A 19,908-nucleotide genomic window follows, 5' to 3' on the forward strand; every position below is an offset into this window, starting at 1 on the left:
AGATGGAACAGAGAGAAAGCCAGTCCAAACAGGGCAGGAAGGGCTTTAAAAGCCAAACAGAGCAGTTTCTATCTGATCCTACAGCCACTGTAGTTTATGGAGTAGAGGAGTAAAACAGTCACATCTTCCCTTATGGAAAATTATGTTGGAAACCAAATGGAAGATGTAGTGAAGCAGAAAGAAACCAAACATGAGGTCAATGCAATAGTCCAGGAGAGGGATGATGAGGGCCTGAACCTCACAAACATCAGACTGGCTAACATGATAGAAAAGAAAGATGACAAAGGCTGGTGGAGTTGTGAACTGATCCAACCATTTTAGAGAACAATTTGGATCCACACCCAAAGGGCTGCAAAACTGTATACATCCTCTGACCCAGCAATACCACTACTAGGTCTATATCCCAAAGAGATTTAAGGAAAAATGAAAAGGACTTGTACGTACGAAAATATTTATAGCAGCTCTTTTTGTAGTGGCAAAGAATTGGAAATTGAGGGGATGACCATCAATTAGGGAATGGTTGAACAAGTTGTGGTATGTGATTGTGATGGAATGCTATGGTGCTCTAAGAAATGACGAGCAGGATGGTTTCAGAGAAACCTAGAAAGACTTACATGAACAGATGCAAAGTGAAGTGAGCAGAACCAGAAGAACACTGAACACAGTAAGCATCATTTTAAGTATGATCAACTCTGAAACTTAGCTACTTTCATAAAGCCAATGATCCAAGACAATTCTGAAGGACTCAAGATGAAAACTGCTCTCCACCTCCAGAGAAAGAACTGATGAACTGAGTGCAGATTGAAGCACACTGTCTTCCACTTTCTTTACATTGCTTGCTTTTTTTTTTCCTTCCACACATGGCTAACGTAGAAATATGTTTTGCAGACTTCCTATGTTTAATGAGTATCATATTTCTGGCCTTCTCAATGGGTACAGGCAGGGCAGGTAGAAGAGAAAAGAAATCAGAACGGAAACTATTTTTTTCAAATTTAATATAATTTTTTTGAAAGAAAAAAGTGGTGGCTATATAAATATTATGACCATTGTACGAACAGTTATCCAGCTTCTGCTCACTTCCCTCTCTATCAAGTCACAAAAGTCCTCCCAGATTTCTCTGGTTTTTCCTTTTCATCCTCTAAACTTCCTTTTGTCTTCTGAGAGCATCACTATCTTCTAGTGCTCCTTAAGGACAAGGACCATTTCTTTTTTATCTTTGTATTCTCGGTGCCTAACACATAACAAACGCTTAATAAATGTAGACTAAAAGTAATTAAAGGTGGTTGCCACCTACCCTTCCAGTCTCATCTCCTATGCGACCCCCTTTCCTGAACTTTCTGTTCCCATGTGCAATGCTCCCTCTCCCATCTCAGAGCCTTTGGTACCAGCGCTCCCTCCTGCTTAGAGGCCCTTCCACCTCCCCTCCTACCAAGCACAGCTCCTGTGCTGTCTCCCAGAGGAGCTTTCTGTGACCTCTTCTGCTAATTCTCTCTCCCTTTTGAAGTGATTTTGATTATTCTAGTTAATCATCTGGGTACACTTTGTACCCCCCCAGTAGTCAATCAGTCAACACGAATTTAGAGCGTTAACTCCTTGAGTAGGATTTGTTTTTCCTTTCTATCTTCGTATCTCAGACACCTAGCTAGTGCCTTACACAGAATAAATGCTTATTGTTGAATATAGATGTTACAGTGTGAATGAAAGGGTCAAAAGGAAAAAACCTGAAAATGAGACTGGGAGTTGTCTTTTATATCATGAAACTAATATCTAAAGTCAAAGTCTAAAAATAGAAACATGTTCTTAGGATATCACTCTTCTATTCAAGAGAAAAACAGAGTGAAATTAAGATGGGAAAATTTTTACTTGGTTTTTTTATAAGCTGACCAAGTCGCTCAATTTACACCAGTTTAATTTGCACCAACCACGACTGAAACTAATCATAAACCAAAAAAATCCAAAATAAACACACACACACACACACACACACACACACACACACACACAGAGAGGTCACTTACCTTCCTTTTTCAACCACTTCACAATGTTTCCTTCTTCCATCGTGGGAGACAAGGAAGGCATTAAAATTTTAATAGGATCAACTGAAATAAAAAATGGGAAAGATTAGTAATTAAATGTGTACATCCTAAAACTTAGATTCAAATTCATATCTAATTCTCTCCATCTGAAGTTAAGGATTTAGTTAAGAAAGAGAACCTCATAATTCTAGAGGAGAAAAGAGTTGAAGACAACTCTCAATCACATCAAGAAGCCAGTAAATAGCACACATACAGAAAAATTCTTCAGATTCTTCAAAAAACATTTTAGTACAGTGTCGCACTCACAATAGGTGTTTAATTTTGAAATGAATAGTGTATAGGAAGGAGTATAGTAGACACAGAGTGAGGCTTAAAAATGAGGTAAACCTGGGTTCAAGTCCTGCCTGATATCTCCTAGCTGAATGACAGTGGGTAAGTCACTTAACCCTGAGTGCCCAGGCATCTTTCCAGAACTCTAAGTTGAGAAGCAGGTAAGATCTGCATGGGTAGAGGGAGCTACTCTCCACACCAATGAAATGGATCCATCTCCATGGGGCCCTTTCTTGCTTTCTCCCAAAATGGCAAGAACATCTGAGGAGTACTGCGGCTACTGATCTCTTATTCCTCACCCTTGACACATGACAAACTTATCTTCTTTCCCTATCATACATTTCCTGGAGGCGACCCTTTAAAATTCCTCATTGTTTATACATTGCATCCTGCTCAGACCAACTATGTTCCTGTTTCCAGGAACATCAAGGGGGAATCAGGGGAACTCTAAATTCCTTAAAGGTAATCTTCACTGCTCTCCTTCTGTGGTTTAATTCTGGGCCCGACTTGTGCCTTTTCAGACTGGCTGTTCTAGGTATACAAAGTGATAGACTAATTATGGACTGATTCATTTAGAACTTCAAATTTCTCATAGAATGATCAGTTATTGATCATGCTATGCTTTTAAAAAAGAAGACTAGCAGGAGACCAAAGGTACTGTTTTTCGTTTTTTATTATCACTCACTTGGGTAAACCAAAGTCTGTGACAAAAACAAAACTAGAAACTGAGTCAGAAGTCCTATGTTCACACACACATATATATATATACATATATATATATATATACACATATATATATATATATACATGTATTTATATATTTTTTTCAGTACAGCTATGTGTAAAAACAGAAAGTAGTATGGTGTAAAGAGACTGGATGAGGAGTTCACTCTGAGTCTCATTAGTTGGATGGCCTTGAGTAAATCCCTTAATCTCTGTTAGCTCAGTTTCATCATCTGTAAAACATGGATAACACGAGCACAATGCTTAGGTAACAAGGCTGCTATGAAGAAAGCACTCAGCAACCTTAAAGTGCTAGAAAATAGTGAGTTACGATTTTGATGAGTGAAAAACAAACGTTTCACAGTAAAATCTTGCTATACGGTAAGTCACTAAAACCTTTGGGGGTCTCAGTTTCCCCACCTATGAAATCAGACGGTCATCTTGATGACCTCCAGGGTGTTTCCAGCTCTACTTCTAGGATGCCATGACCCTAAGATCCATGAGGCTTCCTTGCAGATATGGGTCCACTGAGCACCTCCTCTTCAAAGTCCAACCACTGCAGCACGCAATCACTGTTCCACAGAATCTCATTTCAGAAGTCTTTCATTTCTGCCTGAGGGAGTGTCTACTTCATGGCCACTCATGGACAAGGAGGCCACAAGCAGCAGGGCGGGCAACCGTTTCTGAAGAACCAATTCTCACAGGAACTGTCAATTCTCAACGTGTATTCGACCATCATTTACTGAGTGCCTATTATGGCACCAGGGACACAAAAACACCAAAAAAAAGGGCCAAAGGATTCCTCTGACATAGCTAGAAGAGAGCAGCTTTGACTAAGGTGGAGAGAGCCAGTCACTAAGACTCTGAGCTCTCCTCTTGGAAGCGTTCCCAGGCCCATCATCTATTTCCCCGCCATATCACCTGCCCTGCCAACTCTCGTCCCCCTAAATGTGCAGCCTTCTATTAAAATGGAAGCTTCTGGAGAGCAAGGGCTGCCTGGCTCACCTGGGTATGGATCCTCAGTGCTTAGGACAGGGCCCAGCACAAAGCTAAAGTGTTTAATAAGTGAATTTTTAGTCATTCATTTCATTCCATCCAAACATACCGATTTACAGATAACGAAACCAAGGATCAGAGAGCTTAAGGGCCTAGCATAAGGTCACAAGAGGATTAGAAAGTGGGTCCTCTCCTCTAAACCAAGTGACCTTCCCACAGTGCCACACTGCCCTGGAGGGACTTCCATTATATTGGGGGGAGGGGGAAGAAATCAACATGCACACAGAAAGCTGAACACAGTTCAGTCTGAGGGGTGGAGAGGACCAGCAGCCAGGTGTGGGGGTGGGTGGGGAAATGGAGATCAGATCCAGTCCCTCGGGAGGCAATATCTGGGCTGACCTTTGAAGAACGGAGGGGGAGGTCCAAAAGGCAGAGCTGTGGAAAGGGTACATACCAGGCACGGAGGATATCCTACGCAAGGGAACAGAGATGGAAATGATATGCTACATATGGGAAATAGTAAGCACGCCAGGCTGCTTATAACTTGTAAGTGAATGAAGGAAAGTAATGTTCAACACCCTAAAAGAAAAGACAGACTAGAGCCAGAGAACAAAGAAGCTTTATCCTCAAGTCATTAGGGAACTGCTGAGTTTCTTTAAAAGGTAGTGACACCATCAGCCCCAAGCTTTAAGAGAAGTGTATTAAAGAAGAAAGCAGTGGGAGGCAGAGGGAACAATTAGGAAGCTACGACAACCGTCCAAGCGTGAAATGAAGAGGCCCTGATCAAGGAGAGTGGCATCAACGGAGAGACCGGGAAAATACAGGAGACACATCATGGCGGGAGAATTGACAAGGTTTCACAATTGACTGGATGGGAGGGTTGTGACAGAGACAGAGAGACAGAGAGAGAGAGAGAGAGAGAGAGAGAGAGAGGGACAGAGAGAGAGACAGAGAGAGAGAGACAGAGAGAGAGAGAGATTAGCTAAAGAAGGGTGAGGTTTCAAACCCAGGTGAATAGGAACATGACAGAATCTTCACCAAAAACAGGGAAATTAGGGAAAGGGTTTGTTTGGAAAGAAAGAAAATCAATTCTGTTTTGGATATCATGAGTTTGAGGTAACTACAGTTCAGGAAAGGCAGGAACTAGATACAAAGAAAGAAAAGAGAAGTTGGGACCCTGCAGTACACAGGCGCAGGGAGTGAGTCAAGGATGATGGTCCACTAAAAGCAGACTAAAGAGACAGGCCCAGGCCTAGACCTAGACCAAGGCAGAGACAGAATTAGAATCCAGGTCATAAGATGCCAAATCTGGTAGATTTTTTTTTCAATTAAGGCTTTGGCTTTTACATGTGCATTCTAGTTTACGTCAAATATGTTCAAAGCTGATGTCCTCAACACCTAAGTCTCTCAAATATTTTCATAATTTTGTTTCACCTGCTATAACTTATACTTAAATGTTTCTGTCTCAGTAAGTCTCCCTAAGACTTTCCTATTTCCATTACTGCTGACATTGAGAACTATATTGAGACCTCTAATTTACTACTGTTGAGTATACAGCTTTCAATTTAACCATTCGTCAGTCCCAAATAATTTTCATTTTTATTTAATAAAAAAGAGCATAACCATTCCTCATGTGGCCCTCCTTCATGGATGAACTGAAATTGCTTCTCTGAATTCACCAGCAATGAAAATTTTAAATTCCATAATAGATCATCATTGTCCTCTCTTTAAAATTGAAGAGTGACAGAATTCAAAGAGAGGAAATGGAAAGACTGCCTTTTGATAAATTACATTAGTTTTTTTATAGTTAGTAAAATTGCCTAGAGAAAACACATCTGCCTAATACCTCCTGAGAACTGCATCTCAGAATTATAGTGCCAGGTAAAAAGTAATCTGTTAACTACAGTAGGCCCTTCATACGAACTTTTTTTTTCAATTGGCTGATTATACAAAATTCTTTTGCCAAAATGTGTTTTTCTAATATGAAAATTATGTAATCCTGGTACTAGCATTCAGTCAAAGCGCAACATATGCTATTAATTTCTCTCCCTTAGCAGTACAGTAAACCATACTCAGAAGAGATGAACTTTTCAGGCTTCCCTAGAGTTTAAATCATACTCAATATTATTTGGTTTCATTATTCAAAATAAAATTTGGTCCCCTTTCTCCACTCCATTAAGCAGTGCTTTTTAGCTCTCTCCTGCTTAACTGTCACTGCTAAATGTGGCACTAATTACATCTTCTACTAATTGTTTTTGTTCAAACTTAGGGGGCATAGGGGGAGATGTGGTTTCTCCCTCCTAGTAGTACTGGGTATTGTTTCAATTATAATCCATCCAAAGTTGGGGCTAGAGAAGAACATAAGGATTTCATCATCATTTTAAGTGTCTGGCTCCTTTTACATATAGCTAGCAAGAGAGATGGAACTGGCCTTAAAGACAACCAAAAGAAGATGCTCAAAAACATTCTTTAAAATTGTATGTAACCTACTCAATTTTGGTGTGCAGTAGCTTATGCATAAAGAAAACCACTGCCGTCACTAATAAGGTTCAACAGTGAAGATATGAAAGCCAGAAGAGCTGCCCAAACAGTGCTATTCAATAGCACTACTCAACTGAAGGCATTGTACGACAGGTAACAAATGAAGTCTCTTCACTGAGTCTGTGCTGTTGTTTCATCTGCCACAATGCTACAAGTGCCGGCCATAAGTCAAGAGGTTGAATGGCCATGTAACTTTACAGCTTTTATTTAAATTTTTTTTTTTAATTTTGGCTAAGCAATGGGGTTAAGTGACTTGCCCAGGGTCACAGGGTTAGTAAGTATTATGTGTGTGAGGCTGGATTTGAACTCAGCTCCTCCTGAATCCAGGACTGGTGCTCTATCTACTGCGCCACATAGCTGCCCCTAGCTTTACAGCTTTGGCGACATTCCTGCATTCTTTCCCAAAGCTATCTGTGAATTTCTAGGGCAAGAGTTTCCAGTCAGTTTCAAATAAAACACCCAAATTTCATTTTCCCTAGAATAGATTTCTGTCCCCCAGACAATCAACACTCCAGGCCTAACGGCTATATCTAACCTCTAAGGCTTGTGCTTAGTAAGAATGACACTGAAGGGTTTTAAGACCAAAGAAGATTCCTATATTAACAACCTATTAAAATACAAACGCAAAACAAACGACTTTGCAGTTAATATGAAGCAGATCTAAGCTTCATTAACTCTGACTAATATAATTAAGGAAATTCAGCAGCTGACATATGGTACTGCTTGTGTTTCATGCTTAAGTCTCAGTATCTCAACTATAATCCAAGAACACAAGAACCATGAAATGAAGACAGACCAATCCAGAAGTAAATCACCAAAGCTTTTTCAGCTTAGCTCCCCATCTTACCATTAACTTGCATCTTCTATAATGATTATGGGAGAGATGCAGCTCATTTAATTACCTACCTTCAACCCAAGAACACATTAAATAAAACTGAATTGTTAATATAACAGTAAAAATAAACCACTTCTGCCATCTACAGGTTAGCTGAAAAAAAGCAGAAGTAAATGGAAATTTTTAAGTCAATGCTTTCAGAGCAAAGATACTTAATACACAAAAAAGTGAGCTCTTGAGGAAAGTAACCAAGGCAAATGGTTAACCTCTAGAGAAAACAATTGTTTGTTTTAATGTAAGTCCTCTCAGTTCAAAGAACTGTTATAAAGTAGTACTCAGGGTTTTCATGTACCAAATAAGAATCCACTGATAGTTTAACTTAGAGTATTACTACCAAAGACTTATTCTTATGATATCAAATCAAAGATGGCTATCTATCATCTATGTTTCTTGAGTGGGACTGAAACAGTTGTTATTAACAATTCCACATCAATCCTTCAGAAGAGAACTATAGCATGTTTGAGCCAAAAGAAAACCTGGAAACCTCAGTCCAGTCAACCCATTTTAGAGATGAGAAACTGAAAAAAAGAGAAGCGACCTGGCCAAGGCCATCCTGCCAACAAGCGTCCAAAGCTGGATTGCAGCATCCATTTCTGATCCCCAGAGCCCCTCCCAGTCTATACCACTGGAGGAGAGCAGAACTGAAGAGAGAGGGAAGGTGGTAAGAAGGCAGGGGAGAAGGGGGGGGAGGGTGGAAGGAGGTGGTGATTTCCTTAAACACTAGGGGTGGTAGAGGGTGTCATTGCTATTTTGTGTCCCAAAAGCTGGCGTGAGCTTAGTCTTTTGTCAATCAATATTGGTTGATGATAACAATGAGAAACATCTGGGCTTTCTTCAGCATACCAGCTAACATTTATACAGTGCTTTAATGTGTGTAAGGCGTTTTATACGTATTCTTTGATTTAATCCTCCCAACCCCGTGAAGTAGGTGCTATTATTAATGACCCTTCTACAGATGAGGAAACTAAGGCTGAAGGAGGGTCAGCGGCTGGCCCAGAATTCAAAGTCCAGGCTTCCTGACCAGGCCCTGACACCAAGTTGCTTCTGCCACGGCTTGAGGTCCTGGAGTCCCACTCCTTGGCAGATAGTCACGGAAGCAGCCTGGGGCACACACAGTGTGGGACCACAGCTCTATCAGGTAGTATTTAAAGCAAGGTCTTCCAGGCCCCAATCCACAAAGACCGCTATCTTCCCATAAACGATAATCTAATCTTGGATCTGCAGATTCTTCCGAAATATAGAAACTAACAATTATGCGGGCACTGAGTAAACAAGAAGATGCCTTTCTCTGCTGAGTCTATGAGGCCCTGCCACGTGGGCAGATTACTGGACCTGGAGTCAGGATGACCAGGCCTTAATCGCGCCTCAGACTCAGCTGTGCACATGAGCCCAATTCAGGCAGCTGCCTCACCCGTAAAGCCGGAGGGAAGGCATTGGAGGGGGGGCTTCCACTGACCTCTAAGAGTAAACAGAGGAAATGAAGGCTGAGATGGCTACATAATCCAATATTAAACTTCTCTGGTTGACCTGGCTAAAATGGTACATGTGTCCATGTATTATAATTTATACATACATGTATCTATAAATCAAAATTGTGTGTATACATCTTATTACTGGAGCCCAAGGAATTTAAATCTGAGTGGGGTGAGACTTCCCAGTAATGAATTCTACTTAGAGTTTGCAAGGCTCACACAAGCATGAAAGCAACCTCCTTCCCTCAAAAATGTTGATGCACACAATTAAAGTGCAGCCTAAGGAGTTCTTTCGGCCTTCAGGGGTTCCAGGATGAAGATGACACAATTTCTGGTTAGTGTTTTGTTCTCGTGAGAAGCAGGAATGTTCCCATAGATTTGATTGCAATGTATAAGAATATCCCCTCCCAAAATTGTTCAGGAAGTTAATATCCATGGGTACTCTATATGAACTGCACTCTTAAGTAGCCAAAGTGCTGACCCACACTGGGAAAAAGGCTCTTCATGTTCCTACAGCAATGAAATCACAAGCCTGATTCTTATGCCTAATCATTTGGGGTAGTTTGAGAACATCTTAAAAGAATAAAAACACGCCCTTTATCAGTCAAACAAATAGCACATCTGAGGCATACGTGTCTTTTACTGAATCCTAAGTTCAAGGACAGCCACTCTGGGAGCTTACAGAGAAACACCACAATCCATCCCATTAGCTCTGTCTACCAATACCAATGTTTAATTTTTTTCTAAACCAAATGATGCAGGTTGATTAAACTGGGCCCCTTTTTACAGAGGCCATGGAGAAAGGAGACAAAGACTGAGAAACTTAAGAGTGACCAACAGATCCATGAATACAGCTGCTGTGTCTATCCTTACCTGACCAATGGGTTACATTTCCCAATCACCCTGTTTCAAAACACTAAGGTAAAAAGAGCAGGTTACATTTAAAATCATAATAATGATCCATTAACTTCTGGCCCCCTTCTCCCTGTACTCACAAAATGAAATATAAAGTCCCCATAAGTCTCAAAGACATTACCATAACCCCAAAGATATTAACTCCAAAGTTAAGTTTCTATTACATCTTACTGGCCTGGGACTCAGGAGGCCAGTGTTTGAATCTGACACCCATTAACTATGTAACCCCAAGTTCCTTTCTGTGCTTCAGTTTACTCATCAGTAAAATGGAGAGAATATTATCCTACCTACCCACAGGGTTGTTCAATTCAACAAGCATTTATTAAAAGCCTACAGGATGCCAAGCCCTGGGTTTTGTACCAGAGACACAAAGAGGGGCAACAACAGCCCCCCCCCCCCCCAGGAGCTTACACAACCTACAGGAAAACAACATGCAAAAAAACAAGTAAAGAAGGAATGTGGTCTGGATCTAGGATTTTATTGGTGTAGGGACTCCCTACAAGTGAACCTCCTCTACCAAATGCAGATCAGCACCTGTTCTGAAACTTATAGTCAGAGAGTTACGTGGGGCCCTAGAAGTTTAAATGACAGCCAGTGCTCACCAAATGCTCAGATCTGTCAGTCTCCAAGGTCAGCTCTGTCCATTGCCCCAGCAGCCTCCAACCAGCTGTTGAGAAGACAATGCTTTGTGAGGCTTAAAATGCTAAAGAGGGGCAGCTAGGTGGCACAGTGGATAGAGCACCAGCCTTGGAGTCAGGAGGACCTGAGTTCAAATCCAGGCTGAGACACTTGACACTTATTAGCTGTTTGACTCTGGGCAAGTCACTGAACCCTGATTGCCTCATAATAGCACTACGGATCAAAAAAGTTCTGGGGGAGGAGAAAAGAATATAATGCAAAAGACACACAAAGTGAGTGTGTGCGTGTGAACTGACTAGACCAAAAGGTGTAACGTACCTGGGAAGCCTTGCATGGACTGATGCAGGCTGAAGTGAGCAGAATCATAACAATTTGTAGAACTGTTCTTCCACTATCCGTCAGTGTCTTAACATCTTCCCTCCCGCCCCAATCCCTCATCCATCCGTGGCAATGTCTACATCAGGAGCCAAGGACAGATAGGAGGTAGATTCATGGCTCCACAAGACGCCCAGCAAAGAAGCTACACCATTCATAGGAGGAACTTCTTCTGCATCCCATGAAAGTGAGAAAAGGACTTCTAGCAACCAGCTTTGACCCGCTAGGTAACCCATCACACCATTCTGAGGAAACACCCAAGTCAACCATCTTCCCCTTTTCTCTGGCCCTCCCTGATCCAAGCCTCAGGCACCTTCTCACCCTGGAAGACCCCCTTGCCTTTCAGCCCCCTCCCCCCCACATTGCTGAGCTCTTCCCAGAACCTCCATTTAGAGGAAGTACCCAGGCCAGCCATCCTTCACTCCCCCACCTTCTCCAGCATGACCTCTCCTGGCTACCTTCTCTCCCCACCCCCATCCTTTCCTTCTCCTTTTAATGTTCTTTCTTCTTTGCTTACATTTGTATCCCATTTACATATAAAATATCTACCAGGCCCCCTGGCACACAGAGCAAATTTAATAACTGGTTGACTGGACAATGGCATTGATTCTAGAGGACCTAAGAAGCATGCTGCTCACCTCTTGATGAACAGTGGGATAGACAATTTTTATACACAGCCAAAGTGGAATGATTTGCTTGACTGCATACATTTTTTAAATAAGGATTGGTTTTTTTTTCCTTCTTAAACTGGAATGTTAGAAAGCAATAGTAATAGCTTTATTAATCGTATTAATATTATAGTAATAGTAATAATAATAGTTTTCTGTGTGTTTTTTTTCCTTAAATAGGTGTGGATGATGATGATGATGATGATGATGATGATGATGATGATGATGATGCTGGTGGTGGTGATGGTCCTGCTGCTGGTGGTAGTAGCAGTAACTACCCTTTGCACTGAAAGTTCCTTGAGAGCAGGGGCTGTCTTTCTTTCTATAACTTGCATCCCCAGCGCTTAGCAGAGTGCCTGGCACGTAGCGGGTGAATGGATTTATATAATGCTTTAAGATTTGCAACGCATTTTACAAATGGAATCTCGTTTGATCCTCACAACAACCCTACCATTAATAAGTACCAATATTGACCCATTCTACAGATAAGGAAACGGGCGCAGAGACTCTGAGTGACTTTCCAGGGGTCACACGCCTAGAGTAAGAGAGGAGGCAGGATTCGAACTCAGGACTTCCGGACCCCTGCTGGCGGAGCAGCAGGAGTGTCGTTAATAGAAGCGATTAGGAGCAGGGGGTGCGGGGCTTGGCCTCGGTGACCTCTATGCTCGCCTCCGGCTCCAGGCCGCCCAGGCTGCGGCCCTCGGGTCAACTTCGCCCCCAGGATGGGGAGGGGAGGCCGGCCCTCGCCCCCTGGTCCGGGTGGCCTCAGCCGGTCCGGCCCGGCCCGCTGTGCCTCCCCCCCGGGGGTCCTGCCCCGGCACCGGACTGACCCATCCCGTCCTCCTCAGCACTCACCCCACAGCCAAGCCGAGCCATGTAGCCGCCGGCAGTCCACGCCGCGGTCAAGCGAGGTCACGACGGCCTCGGCCCGCCGGCCACTCGCCGAGCCCAGGAGGTAACGCAGCGCCCGGCGGCCGCAGCCGAGCCTCAAGGAGGCCGCCATCTTTGCGGGAGGGGGGGGCGTCCTCCGGGGGCCTCAGAGCTGTCCGCCTCGCCGGCTGAGCTCACGCCGGATTGGCCCGCTCACCGCGGAGTCCCGCCCTCCCCCCGTCCCCGCCCCCAAGCTGCCCGCCGCTCTGCCTGAGTGAAAAGGCTGATCTGTCAGGAAAGGTTCCTGTAGGAGGTCGAGCAGCGTGGCTCCGCTCAGCCATGGCCTCTTGCCGAGCGCCGGAGGGCCGCTGCTGCTCTCACCACAGCGGCCTAGTTCAGGTAGGAAGGGAAGCGGTCGAGCGTGGTCATTAGTCTAATAACGGACCAGGGGGAAGAGGAGGAGGAAGTTGAGGTGCACGGCCCCGAGGCGTGACTGGTGGGGGGAGGGGCTGTCAGGAGGTGGCTGCGAAAGTGGAGGTTATGCGCATGCGCGCTCACTGCCCTTTTTCCCCTCCCCGCGTGCCAGTTGTTTCCCTGAGCGTCATCCCGCGACCTTCAGCTTCCTCCCGCACAGCTGGATGACCTCCGACCTTCTCCCGTCTCCCAGAACTTGGAAAAAGACGGGTGGGAGTCCAGGCACAGCGGTCTGTGTGTGTTCTAGCTGAACCTTAGAAAAGGGGGAGTCGAAGAAGGAAAATCGGGACCTCGGAGAGAGAAGCAGCCTGGGAGGCTGGAAAGAGAAAGATTTCGAGGACCAGGGTTCTAGCCCCATCCCTGCTACTCACTACCCATGGGGTCGGGGGCTCCCCCACCCTCCGTGGGTCTCTGTAAAAGGATGGCAAAGATACTAGAATGGCAAAGATACTAGCCATTTCCTTCTCCAGCGGATTACGGCAAACAGAGGTAAAGTGACTTGCCCAGGGTCACACAGTGAGTAGCTGAGGCCAGATTTGAACTCAGGTCTTCCTGACTCCAGGCTTGGCACTCTATCCATCGAGCCATTCAGCATTAAACAGCATTTATTATGTGCTCGGCGATCACCATAAGACAAAAATGAAACAGTTCCTGCATTCAGAGAACTTATTTTCTGTTTAGTAGGATCAACATGCATGCAGTGATTGAAGGGGAAGGAACACTAGCAGCTCTGGCAGTCTGGATAGGCTTCCTGTAGAAGGTGGCAGTGAAAATGAGTTTTGATTGAACGAAATAAGGAATTGTAAAAGATGAGAATGAGGAGGTGGTATGTTCTGGGCAGGGGAAACAACTTGTACAAAAGCCCAGAGAGACAAGAGATGTATTGTTGAGGAACACCAAGCAGGCCAGTTTGTTGAGACCAAAGAATGCAGGAGAGAGAGAAATATGTGCTTTCTTCAGTGGGTTCAATAGCACGTGTACAGGGGCAAACCTGGAGAATGATGTAAGTAACCCAGGTGGCCTTTGAAAAGGAATGAGTGGCAGTGGACACGAGGGCAAGAAACACCAAGGCAGCATACAGTATTGAATTAAGGTGAATCGATTTAAATGTAGGGTTCAGAGGCCCCAGTTAGAGGTTGGGGTAAGAATGGAGTTTAGGAGCGGCGAAGCGCAAGTAGAAATGGAAAAATGGGCGCTTAATAAATGCTTTTTGAATGACCACCTGATTGTGTTGGGGAGTAGAATGGAAGAAAGTTGTAAAGGTTGAGAAGGGGCCAGTCTATGAAGAACCTTAAGTGTCAAACAGAGGACTTTATTCATGATCCTCCAGGATCAAGGCAATAGGGAGCCACTAAGGTTTCTTGAGTGAGGGGTTACATAGTCAGACCTACACTTTTTGTAGAGAGAAATTAAAAGATTTGGCAAATGATTAGATATGTAGGGTGAACATGAGAGAGGAATTGAGGATAACACCAAGGTATTGGAAGATTGGGAGGATGGTGGTGCCCTGGACTGTAATAGAGAAATTACAGATAAGGGGAAGAGTTTGAGGGGGAAAGGTCATGGACTCTGTTATAGACATGTTGAATTTGAGGGACCTGTAGGACAGCTGGTTTGAAATGTCCTGGAGGCATTGTCAAAGCTGGAGCAGAAATGGGGAGAGAGACTAGGCCTGGAAAAGTATGGGTATGATCTGTCTCGAGCTTATGATCTCAGCAAATGAGAGTATAGAGACAAGAGAAAAGGGCCCAGTACAGAGCAGTCACACCCAGAGTGCCATGGATGTAGATCTAGCCAGAGAGACTGAAGGAGCAGCCGTCTGTGTCACAGAAAACGAGAGGACAGGCCAAAGGCTGCAGAGAGCTTAAGGAGGATGAGAAGTGAGAAAACCCCATTAAATTTGGCACTTGTGGGATCGTTGCTAACGTTGGTGAGAGCAGTTTCAGTTGAGGATGAAGTGAAAGACAGACTGCCACAATTTGAGAATTTGAGAAGAGGGGAGTGAGAGGCCCCCATTGTAGATCATCTCCTTCAGATTTTAACCTCAAAGTGGAGTTTAACTGGCAGGAAAAAGAGTGACAAAAGAGTGTGAGTGGAACTCAGAACTTGGACCTCTCAAGCCATTTCCCTATCTAATGGAGGCCCTGGGAGGAGAGCCCGGTCACTCCCGAGCCCTTGCTGACCTCTTCCCATTCCAAGCCCTACCCACTTCCAAAGAGTGCTGATGGGGGAAGGAGGGGCCTCAGGTGACTCTCTTACCCCATGGGCTAAAGTCCCTCTGTGATTGCAAAGGATCTACACAGGTGCCTTGTGTGTTGCAGTAGTGCTTCTGCTTTGTAGAGCCTAGGGTCAGTGCACAGGCCTTCAGCTGGCTGCAGCTGCTTCAGGGAAACAGCAGCTAAGTAGGCATTTCTTCCCCCTTTTGACTCCTCTGGCCACTTTGTCTTCTCGGCCTCTTTCTAATTATTGGGGGCAAGGAAGGAAAAAGAGTTTAAGAACTCACTTTTAAAAAGATGTCACCTCTAGTTACCAATCTTTATACTCTTGTCACATAGAGGGTTGCTTTTTTAGCCAAGAAGATACAAAACAATAAATGTTTATTAAATACCTACTATATGTTAGACCCTGTGCTCAGCAATGGTGATACAAATAAAGATAGTCCCTAACCTCAATGAGCTTACAATCCATTGAGGGAAGACATCACGTAAAAGGAAACTGTACCAGGGTGAGGGGAAGAGGGGAAAGGTCCCTGCTGCAGGGGCATGTTGATGATGGATTTGAATCCAAGGATTGCAGTTTGTGGGAAAGGAAGAGTTGGCCGGACCTATGGGCCCTCTTTCAATGGAGGCTTTATTGTTTTTGCTCCACCCTCCAATCAGAGGGGCAGCCGAGGGTACTTAAGAGGTGTCAGTAACAATATTGATATCTAGGGTGATGAGTTACCTGGTGATAAGCTGGGAAGAGGGAGAGGATTATGATGGTGAAGTTGAATCAGAGGATAAAATCAAGTTTGAAAAGGCGTCCTGTGCAAAGTTTAGTTGTTCATTTCAAGGGATTTTTTTTGTTTGTTTGATGAATAATGCCTATTATGATTGAATATTCAATGAATGTTTGTTTAAAAAAGTTTCTTGAGTGCACACCTCAATGAAATGTGCAGCTACACATTTTAATTTGGATAGCATGTGGGTTTTTGTTTTGTTTTCCCAGTGTGGATGGTTAAATCAGTCTTTCACTGAAGAAGCTTAGCGTTCAAGGGGCTTGATGGAATTAGTGTAGTGTGACCTGCAAATAGGGCTATTTAGAGAACCTTGATTTCAAACAAATCCTTGTTTGTGATGGAGAGTCCTCTCAGTTGAAAAAATGAGACTTGTTTGAAGAGACACATTGGTTAGCTGGGCTCTGATGATTCGGGTCAAAGATAGAAAGCCAGTCAGAAAGCAGATATATTTCTTAGCATGCTAAAGGAACTGCTGATTGCAGCTTCAGTTTCTTGGGGTACAGATTTCATTTTTATGATTTTTCAGGCCTATTTAGAATACACAACCAATCAGCACCATTCTTAGGCAATTTAGGCTAGATAAGTTACACCTTTTGCAGAAGAGAGAGTGGTAGAAAAAGGGAGAAACATTCAATAGAGAAAAGGGAGATTCTAGGGGAATGTTTGCCATTCAGCTGGCAAGGTTTGTTAACAGAATAAGAAGACATTCCCTGCTCAAGGGCGGGAGCCAAGAGGAAGTGACCAGATACTTTTACAAATGTGAAAAGAGGGTCTTTTAGACAAAACTTCAGGGTTGAGGTAATCATTTAGACTACTTCAGGTGTCTCTTGAGGACAAGTAGTTGTCACAGCAGTGAATGAGACCATCTGTTTTACATAGTTTGATGTATTTTATTTCTCTTTACTTTCCACTGTTAGACCACCAAGTTGTCATGGGATTTCTTCATTGTTAGTCTGTCAAGAAGGCATGGAATGATTGTGGTTCCTATTTTCCCTGACACTTGCCTTCTTTGAAAAATGTTGGAGGTGACCCTAAGGAACACATTAGGTGAGCAGGTCTCTGTTTACAACTTGCTTCATCAATACTCAGCAGATTTTGAACAAAGTTAACATAGTGACATCTGTTTTGTACCATATTATGTAAGTGGAAGCCATCTTGCTTTAATAGACCCCTTAAAGCTATACTTTGTGCTACTGAGTTAAGTGCTTTTTTTTTTTAATTAGTCAATGGTGGGAAAATGGAATCTCATATTCTCTCCTCTTCTGTCAGTTATATGACCAAATCATTTAACACCCATTTATTAAGTGTCTACTACACTGTTCTAAGGGTTAGGCATGCAAGGCCAAAATTGAAATGTTCCTTGCTTCAGGGAGCTTATTATAATCTCTTGGGGCATGGATGCAATAACATGTACAAAATGAGTATAATATAAGGTAAGGTAAATGGAAGAAGGAGAGAAGAATGACAATAAGGGGGGGAGGGAGTGAAGTAATCATTGATTCTGTGTCATCTTTTAATTGGTCCTTTACAGTTCGTTTTACCCTGTAACTGCCTAGGTCATGGTTCTTTGTCTCTGAACCTGCAGCCTCAAGGCCACATGTGGCCCTCTAGGTCCTCAAGTGCAGCCCTTTGAATCCAAACTTCACAGAACAAAGCCCCTTAATAAAAATACTTGTTCTGTAAAACCTGGACTTAGTCAAAAGGCCGCACCCAGGGACCTCGAAGGCCACTTGTAGCCTCCAGGCCAAAGGTTCCCCACCCCTGCCCTAGACACTATAGGGAATTAGGCTTTTGAGCAGCCTATGATGTGAACCAAACAGTCCCTGTCCTTACGGAGCTTACATTGCAACCGCTACAGATTTGGGAAAAGTCCAGAGATTTTCTTTTTTTGGGGTCCAGATCTCACAGACATGGCTTTTCCTTTTAGGGTTTCAGATCCCATCCTCATCAGTCATGAGGGCCTAAATTTGGGTAGCAATGATATGAGTGGAGAGAAGGGAGAGATTTGAAAATTTGTGCAGGTACAAGTAACAGGATTTGGCAGCTAGATGGATGTGGAGGGTTAAAGTGGCTTCACCAGTGATGCCAAGGTTTCAAAACCTTAATGACTGGTAACATGGGGATCCCCTCAATAGAAATAGGGAATTTCATAAGAAGAGTAGGTAGGAGGAGGAAGAAAGTAAGTGAGTTCTCTTTTGGACACTAGATTTGGGAAGAAAGACATTGCTGTGTTAAATGTGAGCTGTGTACAGGACATCTGGTGAAAAGTGTCCATGCATCTGTCTTTGATGTGGGCTTGGAGTGCAGGAGAGAGACTCAGACCAGAAGAAAGAGGAATACCAGGAAAATGCAGAAAGGAAAGAGCAGGAGGGAGAAGGTGACTAACAGTGTCACATGCTTCAGAGAGGATTGAGAGCACACCATCAGACCTGGCAAAGTAGTAGATCGCTAATCACTTTGGTTTATTAATAAAAAAAAAAAAAAAAAAAAGGCAACTTTGAATGATGAGGTTGGAAGCCAGATTATATAGAAGGCTTAGATGAAAGAGTGGGGAAAAGAGGAAAAGTAAGCTACATGTATACACATTTTTTTCTAGAAGTTTAGCTTAGAAAAGGGAGAATAAATAATGTATGGTGGGATCTAGTGAAGGTCTTTGTTGTTGTTTTTAAAGATGGAGGAGACTTGAACATGCATAAAAGGCAACAGAGGAAACTAGCAGATGGCAAGTGACTGAAGACTGGGTGGGGAAGATAGGGCAATCTGCTGGAGAAGATGAGTGAGGCTTAGATGAATCATAGGAATGTGTTGAGAAGTTGGCCTTGGCACAGATATGGGCCACCTCTTTGTCTGAGCTTAAAGTAAAGGAAGGGAAAATTGGGAATGATGTTGAGGGGCTTTGAGATGAAAGGAAAGAAAGCTTATTTTAGCAGCTCCTTGGAGGATAGATTGGAGAAAAAGAGGAGCTGGAAACAGAGAGAGCAATTGGACAGTTGTAATAGTTCAAATGACACATGATGGAAAGCCTGTGCTTCATGAAAGTATGTATGGGTTCTTAACCTTCTTTTAATATATTCTGATAGCTATTTCAATGTAATTGGTTTTCATTGTAATTTTATGTATTTAAAAAATTATTCTGAAGTCTATGACACAAGGTCAAGACCCCATGCCTTAGAGTAAGGATCTGCCAACTAAGCCTGCTTTGGTCCCCTGCCTGTTTTTGTATGGTCTGTGAACTAAGAAGCATTTTTACATTTTTAAATACAATAAAACTTATTTTCAAATGTAAATAAATTTTTGTTGATGTTTCCTGTCACTTTAAGACATATGTGAGTGAGCAGCCCCCGTGGGCCCTGTTTTCCCCACACTTCCAGCAGTAGGGCAGATATGGGGTGAGACCAAAGTCCCCAGTGACCAGAGGAAGATTATAGCTGACCTCTTCAGTGTAAGAAAAGTTAAAATGCTGCAGGCCAGTGGTTGAGACCAGCCCTGAGTATCTCATTTTCCCAGAGTGTGAGGGAGAGGGAAGGGAACATGTCCAGCTCAAGCTGTACCCCCCACCCCCAGGGATGTGCTGTGAAAGAGGACAAGAGAACCCCTGTAGTTAGTGGTAAGGTGGGGGGGGGGCTGGTGCTGTGGTTCCTGTGTGCCAATTTGTAGGAAGAGGGGAGGGTCTGGGTCTTTTCCCCTGCTCTAGCCAGGTCCTATGACCCACCAACAGAGACTGAGATATGATCAGCAGACCACCCCCCCGCCCAAAGGGTATGGCTGCCCTCATTGTAGCCCTGAAGCACATAAATGGTGGGTGAGGGCCAGGAAGAGGCCAGCCCAGTTCAGTTTGCCTTGATTTGGGGCACCCAGATCTTCTGGGCAGCCCTTTGCCCTTCATATAGGAGTGATACCAGAAGTTAGAAAAGAACATAAAGAAGATGGTGCCATACATCCAGGTGAGGTGGATGATCACAGGTATTGGTAGTCA

At 43.6% G+C, this 19,908-nt stretch overlaps 2 protein-coding genes across 4 annotated transcripts in view; one reads left to right on the forward strand and one right to left on the reverse strand.

The window, feature by feature from the left end:
* Positions 1-12,593, reverse strand: part of PDHX (pyruvate dehydrogenase complex component X) — a 60,203-nt gene extending 47,610 nt beyond the window's left edge. The window contains exons 1-3 of one of the 2 annotated variants that reach the window (XM_027837877.1): positions 12,446-12,474; positions 10,511-10,575; positions 2,019-2,099 (exon numbers count right to left, since the gene is read on the reverse strand). In XM_027837877.1, the coding sequence (XP_027693678.1) occupies positions 2,019-2,079 (61 nt within the window). In that variant the 5' untranslated portion in view covers positions 2,080-2,099; positions 10,511-10,575; positions 12,446-12,474. Of the gene's footprint in view, positions 1-2,018; positions 2,100-10,510; positions 10,576-12,445 lie in introns of both variants that reach the window. The other variant, XM_027837876.1, reaches the window with a different exon arrangement.
* Positions 12,594-12,725: 132 nt separating this feature from the next.
* Positions 12,726-19,908, forward strand: part of APIP (APAF1 interacting protein) — a 35,645-nt gene continuing 28,462 nt past the window's right edge. Inside the window, exon 1 of one of the 2 annotated variants that reach the window (XM_027837637.1) lies at positions 12,726-12,859. In XM_027837637.1, coding sequence (XP_027693438.1) covers positions 12,800-12,859 — 60 coding nt within the window. In that variant the 5' untranslated portion in view covers positions 12,726-12,799. Of the gene's footprint in view, positions 12,860-13,090; positions 13,424-19,908 lie in introns of those variants that run through there. The other variant, XM_027837638.1, reaches the window with a different exon arrangement.

This window comes from Vombatus ursinus, unplaced genomic scaffold, assembly GCF_900497805.2.
Source record: "Vombatus ursinus unplaced genomic scaffold, bare-nosed wombat genome assembly UNPS02014822.1, whole genome shotgun sequence".
In the NCBI taxonomy this organism is placed as follows: domain Eukaryota; kingdom Metazoa; phylum Chordata; class Mammalia; order Diprotodontia; family Vombatidae; genus Vombatus; species Vombatus ursinus.